Source organism: Anguilla anguilla, chromosome 18 (genome assembly GCF_013347855.1).
Source record: "Anguilla anguilla isolate fAngAng1 chromosome 18, fAngAng1.pri, whole genome shotgun sequence".
In the NCBI taxonomy this organism is placed as follows: domain Eukaryota; kingdom Metazoa; phylum Chordata; class Actinopteri; order Anguilliformes; family Anguillidae; genus Anguilla; species Anguilla anguilla.
In genome coordinates this window covers 7,942,935-7,951,166 of record NC_049218.1, presented here as the reverse complement: position 1 = coordinate 7,951,166, position 8,232 = coordinate 7,942,935, and the positions used below count along the sequence as shown (strand labels likewise).

General features: G+C 46.4%; 1 protein-coding gene across 8 annotated transcripts in view; it reads right to left on the bottom strand.

Moving 5' to 3' along the window:
- Positions 1-1,008: 1,008 nt before the first annotated feature.
- The window catches only part of LOC118217966 (reticulon-4-like), a 29,541-nt gene continuing 22,317 nt past the window's right edge, over positions 1,009-8,232 (bottom strand). For all 8 annotated transcript variants that reach the window (XM_035400224.1, XM_035400225.1, XM_035400226.1 and 5 more), the window contains 5 exons: positions 8,052-8,190; positions 4,088-4,157; positions 2,955-3,001; positions 2,604-2,662; positions 1,009-2,075 (listed from right to left, as the gene is read on the bottom strand). In XM_035400224.1, coding sequence (XP_035256115.1) covers positions 2,033-2,075; positions 2,604-2,662; positions 2,955-3,001; positions 4,088-4,157; positions 8,052-8,190 — 358 coding nt within the window. In that variant the 3' untranslated portion in view covers positions 1,009-2,032. The remainder of the gene's footprint in view (positions 2,076-2,603; positions 2,663-2,954; positions 3,002-4,087; positions 4,158-8,051; positions 8,191-8,232) is intronic.

The following is an 8,232-nucleotide window of genomic DNA, read 5'->3' as shown; positions in this document are numbered from 1 at the left end:
ATTACCATAGTAATTCACCTCGGAAGGAAGGGTTAAAAAAAAAAAAAAAAGGGCCACAAATATCTTTGAATATGTCTTACCTGCTAACAGAATATTTTTAAGTACATTATCCCTTTGGTCATATTCAAATGACCCCTCTTCATCCAATATGATTGCATTACAGGGTTTGTTGCTCAGTTCCAAATGCATTCTATAGCAGAGGGAACCCCAAACTTCTTCTCAGGTGCCCCCAGCCATATTCTGATTAGCTGCATCAGGTGTGTCTGAGGCGGAGCACTAAATACCTGGATCTCGCTGGGGGTACTCGAGGACAAGTTTGGGGACCACTGCTATAGTGTAAAGCAGTGGTTCTCAAACTCGGTCCTGGGGGACCCCTGTGTATGCTGGTTTTCATTCCAACCTCAACAGCAATCCCAGAATTTTAACAAGCTGTTCATAGGTGCTTTTCATGTTTTAGAGCTGGGGTTCCAGAAAGGGCCAGTGTGGGTGCACACACCTGATTCTACTTATCAATCACTAGAGTCATTGCTAAGCACCTTGATTAGTAGAATCAGGATCAGGTGTGTGCACCCACACTGGCCCTTTCTGGATAAGACTGGGGAGCCCAGCTCTAAAACATGAAAAGCACCTAATTAAGAAAAATGAAGAGCTTGTTAAAATTCTGGGATTGCTGTCGAGGTTGGAATGAAAACCAGCATACACAGGGGTCCCCCAGGACCGAGTTTGAGAACCACTGGTGCAAAGCAGCGCTGCTCAACTCCAGGTCCTGGCGGCACCAGTGTCCGCAGGCATTTGCTCCAGCCATGAACTACACCACCAGATTTCACCAATGAGCTACTTCCTGGAGTAGTGCAGTATTGGAGCAGGACCTGGAGTTAAGTAGCCCGGGTGGATCACTACAGGGGGTGATTATATTCCACCTCAGTGATGAACATAAGGGTCTTCAGTCTGTGACCTCATCCCGAAGCCCTCATTAAAATTGGCCCCACCACAAAGCGCACCACACGGTCGTTTGTCTATTAGCTTTATTGGTATTTGTTTACATTTCACAATGCATCCACAGACAGTTCTCAGCGGAACTCATCACAAATTGCATGAAGTTTTCCATTCACAATTACTTGCATGACAAACAAATGCTTTTCACGTTTCCAAGTTCAGATGGTCGCCGCAGCTTCAGATAGTGGATCCACAGATTAGACAGCAGAGTTTTTAGTTTTTTCCTTTCTTGAAGTTCCATGATTTGTAAAACGTGTTCTTCCAAAGTCTGAGGCGGCAGCTGCAATGGGGCGACCAGGGCACAGTAAAAATGTTCTTTTACCGCAGAAATGCTACATGTTCCTACGCGTACGCGAAAGCATGAAGGTGTACGGGACAGCGGGCGGTGGGCTTTGGAAACGTGATGCCGAGCACTGTGGAGCTGCTGAACAAGACTACAAGCTCTTTGTGAAACACTACATAATCAATAAAACAGTAAAATCACAATAACCACTATATTTGCTTTTATTATACCAAAAAAAAAAATCAGTTTAGGTACTCAGTTCTTGCCATAATGGTACCAAATCAAACTTTCTTTCTTTTTTCTCCCCCTTAAAAAATAAATTGCCACCATCCTTCATGTCAAATTGAACAAACTGTGGGTGAAAAAAAGGAAAAGAAAAAAAATGACACCACCTCTGCTTGCACACCATGATTCCGTACGTTACTGGCCCGGACAGAGCGTGCTCAGTCATCTCTGCTCCTATTGGTAGTTCTCCTTTGTTCCTTCTAAAGGCAAACCCCAGTGTTTTAAACACGATAAATAAAGTTTTCAGTTTCTCGTGTAGTGGCATAGAATACTTTAGAGCAGGTGGAAAAAGACCCAGTGACAGGCTGACGAGTTTAGTTTTCCCACAACACTAGAGAACAGTTAAACTGGAAAGTTGAAAGATGTGAATATTACAAGTGCAGGGTTACCGACCCCTGACCCATGACCCCCAACCACCCCACCCCTTCCCACAGACGTCCCAGAGATGCGGGCTCCAGCATCCGATCCTTATTCTGCCTTACGCTTCAGTCCCGGGACCTTGGCCTGGACCCTGACCGCGCAAGAAAAGGGGAAAATGAGGAACGTCAGCCATGATCGAAGCCCCACAGCAGGTTTCAATGACAGCCTGAGCCTTTTAAAACATCTCGATGTTCCCGATCGGTTATGAACACTGACATCTGCTGACAATCTGTCTGCAAACCATGCACATAGAGCAGACATCTTACCACTGCTTGAAGGACTACTCAGACCCATTAGATAGCAATTATAACAACTATAGCTGCAGTTGGTGGTCTAGTACAGTGGATTCTAACTGAAGCTGCACTATGCTAATCAAACAAGTTGCTATATAAGAATGGGTAACAAAAATGGCTATTTATGCAGTACAGGGGCATTACATTGACAATGCTGTATGTCCAGATACAATGGCAGTCTAAACTTCGCATTTCAAGCTAAAGTAAGACTAAGAATGTACATCAAAAAATATAATGGAATGTAAAATTTAAATAACGGTAACAGTAATGTTGATTATAAATAACATGATACTCCAACAACACCGACCCTAAGAAAATGCACTTACTTCGCAACGATGTCTTTGACTTGGCCGGTTACTAGTTGCACGTAATGGTCAATTTGTTTCTGGAGAAGAAGAAAAATACCTTAGAACACACAGCACAGCTAGCTTCTAGACAGCTAAATGTGGCAAGAACTAAATAAGCAAAGCATTGCATGACATTTTTTGTTCTCTCTTGTCAATAATGCAAAAGAAAAAAGAAGCTGGGAACTCAGTCCAATCAGACTTGAAACTTTGGCCACAGAATTCTCCACCTTAAACATCGACACTGAACTTCTCTGAACCGTGTGATCTCATTAGAACATCACGGTCCTCTCACAGCATGATCTTCCAGTGCCCGGCAGTCTCAATACGTACCTGATTTTTCTCATAAATAACTGGGCAGCTGAACACTCCGACCAGAGCTGGGGAGGGGGGGAGGGGGGGGAAGGGGAGAGAACCAAGTTTAGCACAAAACACACAAAACATTACAATACACATAACCACGAACCGGCCGGAACAAAGGCCCAGCGCGCCTATTCCTTGGAATGAGCACCCAGAGCCTTCTCCAACTCCTTCCTCAATCTGAATTATAACCCAAGGCCACAACGAGAAGACTTACAAACCTGAGCTACTAAACTCATAGGCCTACGCCAGTAGACTCTAATAAACGCATGCTACTAAACTCAAACTTACACGACCATACTAATCAACGTGCGCTACCTTACATCTCTGAACTAATAAACGTAGGCTGCCCAACTAATACATTTACCCCGGCAACATCGAGCAAACCTGCCCCACTAAACTCTAATGAACTTACATTTCTAAACTCTTATAAGCTTATGATGCTAAACTCTAATAAACTCAGGTTGCTAAACTGCTTTAAATGTAAACTCCTGTAAACTCAACCTGCTAAGCCCTTGACAAGCATGTGTGCCTGAATGTACAAAATCCTTCTGATACCAATTATTTCTGAACAACAAAAGTGCATTCAGAAGATCTAGCTACATTCAAAATTTTTATGGTAAGGTTGAAAGTTGTTTTGGCATTTTGCTTTCATCAGTGAAACACTGTTCTGCACTGACGGCAGTACTGTATACTCGCCCCCTCTCCAATTATTTTTACACCTGTGGAGACAGATCAGAGATGTTTACGAGATTGCCATCGGCACAGAACACCTTCTCACTGACGAATGAAATGCACTGAATCTTGTAACACATGAACCTTTTAGCCTCATCCAAAAACAGTGTACACAGTTTCTGATTGCAGATACTGAATATCTTGTATCTCCGCGCCACTATTTCTTTATCAAAAGGGCTGAAATAAGAACACATCGATTCCTGTTTAAACTGACAAACAGAAATGGCCATTTTTATTATGCCAACATAGCTACAGATTTAACAAGGCTGAATTTCTAATCTTGTAAAACTATGCAACTGGGCTTTGATGTAAGGATTTGACATGTTTTTCACAATTCGCACCATGGAAACGTAAGAAATGACCGCACTTACCCAAGATGATGAGAGTCAGACCATTGAACAAGGCACCAACATAGGTCAACACCCACATCCCCACAGCAAACTGCAGAGGGAGGGAGGGAGGAAGGGAGGGGGTGAGAGAAAGAGAGAGGGAAGGATGGAGCAAGGGAGAGAGAAAGACTGAATGTTACTGCCAGGCCCTGTCACATCCAGCACACTTCCCTACAAATGTTTGAGCCCAAATCCACCCTGGAGACAGAAATCAGAAGCAAAGTCAGTAAGATGCGTCTCAGTGGTATATGTGACCTTATTTTGCTTGCAATTCTAGCCAATACCTAGCCAATGCAACTCGCTACACAGCTAGTCTGCGAGATGCATTCCAATCCTCACCATTGCAATGAACCATCAATCGTAACTTGCTTTTTAGGCAGGTGATGCAAAGGAGCATCCTCTCTCAACAGATGACCAGACTACTACAAAACAGGATAATTTACAACAGGAGTATTGATCAAAAGATTAAAGCACTGCTTTGACATAAACCACATGGTTCGCACAAAGAAAAATGCAAATCAGGCTCCCCTCCCGCCGGACAACCAGACACTGACCAGGTGAAACTGTACAGAGCTGAATCTCTCTGTGCTAGAGACAGACCAGGAGAAACTGCACAGCTGGGCCTGGGAGGTCACTCTGAAGGACACTGTGGGCCTTATAAGCCTTCTGAGAAGCTGCAGTTTTAATGCTCCATGATCCATTAAGATGTGTCAATCCAATATTAAAATATAGGAACATTCTAAACAAAAAAATTAATCAATATTCTTGCCCACCTCCTGTCAATTCAGACTTAACTATGAAACTGACAGTGAAGTTGTTTTGTTTTTATAAAGATCCATAGCAGTCTGTGTGGTGGGACTTTAAGTTCTACAACACCAACTATTAAAACACACATTTTAAAGTCTTTTTTTTAGAAGACAAACTGCAGTGAGTGTAAAGTTAATGATTAAACAGTGGTGTCAGTAAGAGAGCTGGGCAGGCCCAAAATCTCCCCAGCTAGCCTTCATGCTGCTAGCAGTCGCTACCTCCTGCAGCTGTGCGAGAGCGACGTTCAGTCCTTTTAGAGGCGCGTAACACGCCCCCGCCCCGTCTCTAAAGATAGCCTTCCTCAGACAGCCAGGGGGCTGCTGGGAGTTATTTACGGGCGTGGCGGGACTCCAGGCCTTCGAGAAGCCGGGCAGAACACGCAGGAACTCCGTCGGCCTTGTCCTTACACGGCCAGTCCGCAGGACCGCTGGGGCCACGCTACGCTACGCACATCCCCGCCACGTTTCCCTGCATCATTCTAAAGATTCTGCGCCTCGGTGGGGGGTGGGTATCATATTACAGTCTGTAACTACAACTGTCATCGTCACAACTCCTGGCCCTCCAGGACCGGAGTTAAACCTGCAGGCACTGCGGGCCTCCAGGACCGGAGTTAAACCTGCAGGCACTGCGGCCCTCCAGGACCGGAGTTAAACCTGTAGCCAAAAAAATGCATGAAGCATGAAGCTCCCATAGATCATTGCAAAATCAATGTCTATGACATCGATGAGATGTCGGAGATGGCATCTGTATTACCCTGTAGCGGTGATATATCACTTTCACTCCCACAACAAATGAGATCACTAAATACTTTGCTTTAAATTGATCTCCATGCACCCGGCGTATCAGTGAGGTGCCTTACAGTTCAAAAAAAGCCCCCACGAGGTGAAACGTGCCGTAGCGGAAATGGCGGCGCGGTTTCTCATTAGCAAGTACAGCTCAGCTTTGTCTTGTCAAAATATCTGCCGCATGAACACCAATAAAAAAATAAGCCCTGCGGGTCACTGTCACAATAGGAGGCCAAGACGCGCGTATTTACAGCATCGTCATGAAGAAGCACAGAGCCGTTTCAGACTAGGCAGTAATGTCAGTTTGTTTTTAAAATGGGTGAACAGCTTGAACTAACGCCAAGTTTCTGTTTCTCTTCCGCATGGACGGCCGGCCATCATCCAGGCACCAGGCAGCGCCTCTGATCAGACTCTAAAGCTGCATGCGGTGACCAGTTTGCATCATCATTCACTTCTATAGGTCAGGAGCCGCTTCAGTCCAACGGATCAAAAATGGAACCCAACAAATGCATTCGAAAGTAGCTCGTCCAGAAAACGCGCACGCGCACACGCACACGCACAGACACAGACACTAGCTGTCCTTAAAGTAAAACATGCCTCCTAAAAAAAGATGTGCTTTCTTCAACACCTTTAAAAAACTGAACACCACAAAAAGAACTCTGGCATGTGTTAAACTTAACCCAGAGGTCACCAGCAGATCGCAGGGCTCTAGGGTTCACGGAAACACAAATGAAGACACAACATCCTCAGCATCATATATCCCCATTACAAAAGCTACCACACACACACATACACACACGGCTGTAGACCCCCACATATTCCTCCAGGGGGTTCTGGGGGGGGGAAGGGGGGGGCTGTCTCTCAGTTTTCTATATTTGCCCAACAATGAGCCCATTATGCTGGACCACCCTCCCCCAAAACCTCTCACATGGGGCCCACTGCTGATCATGCGCACGCACACACACACGCACGCACACAATCACACATTCAGTAAGATTAGAAGTCCAAAGCCAATGCTCCCAGTATTTTATACTCACAATAAAACCCATAAGGAATAATATATATGAATTCTGAACTCGTAACAATTACTTCATCCCAGTGGAAGCATTATGTATGTATGCAAGTGTGTGTGTGTGTGTGTGTGTGTGTGTGTAGAGGGTGTAGAGGGCTCAGCTGAGGTCAGAAAAAGGTCCAGTGATAAACAAGTGGTCAGCAGAGTTATTTCAGGCCAGAGAGGCGGACCCTGAGAAAGCGATCTGAGAGGATCATTAGAGCACCACCACTACCATCACTCACACACACACACAAACACACACACACATACAGACGTGCATGAACACACACACACACACACACACACACACAGAGCTATGTAGATAAAAACATGTTTCATTACAGGCCATCCATTCACTTGCAGTAGCCGCACCATCCTCAGAGGGAGGAGCTCCAGGACCACACCCCACACCAAACCCAAGTTCAAAACGGCACCGAAACACACAAGCACACCCACACACTCCGGAAGGTTCCATGATTCCAAACACTAAGCAGCATTCACAGAACAAGGAGGTCCCCAACCCTGGTCCTGGAGATCCACAGGGCCTGCTGGGGTTCGCTGCCTCCCAGCACGCGATTTACCAAATAAGGCAGTCGGCTATAGAACATCAACTCACATCACTCAGGGTCGCAATCTGTTGTGAATTTCAATGAGAAATTTTTTTTAAAAACCAGCAGCCGCAGTGACTCTCCAGGACCAATGCCTGCCACCAAAAACAAGCTTCAACAAACAGCCACAGAGCACAGCAAGAAGATAGAGGGAGTCAAAACTGGCCCTAGAACCCAGTGCTACTGGACTGCACTTTCTGTACTTTTCGTTTTTGTAACTGTTGGGAGCGATCCAGAGCCGAGAGCTCCAGCAGGGCAGGCCTGAGAACTCGGCCGCCGGATTAGCGCTGAGCCGTGTGATTGGGCCTCTCTGAGTAATGAAGCGCTAGTCATGCTCGGTATGCTAACGGCAGCCCAGTGAAGAGCTCCAGGGCTCCTGGGAGACAGAGGGCCTGGCAGGGCTCAATAATGAAGAACAAGGGGTAGCAGGGGGTAGAATTTTGGACTTTGCTGTGCAGAGGGATAGCCTTGCAGGTATATCAGCCATACAGGCCCCACATCCATATCAGCCCTGTAGAACCCACAGTCAATGCTACAGTGTGATCAGGACAAAAGCACTTCTTGAGCAAACCATGGAGCAGAAGAGCCCAGTTATTTCACCACAGAGCGGGGGCATTAAGGCCCAGCTACGGTGGAACGGTAGCGCGGCAACACCGGCGTGTTCGGGGGGGGGGGGGGGGGGGGGGTGTTACCTTCAGGGAGTCCACCAGGTCATCGACCAGGAAGAGGCGGCGCAGCTCGACGATCCACACGTTGATGCGCTCCAGGGCCAAGTCGCTGTACTTGTGGACCATGTCCTCAGAGAGAGCCACATCCTGATCCAGGTAAGCCCTGCAGGGGGGAGGGGGGGCACTTTTACACACCTTACCACCA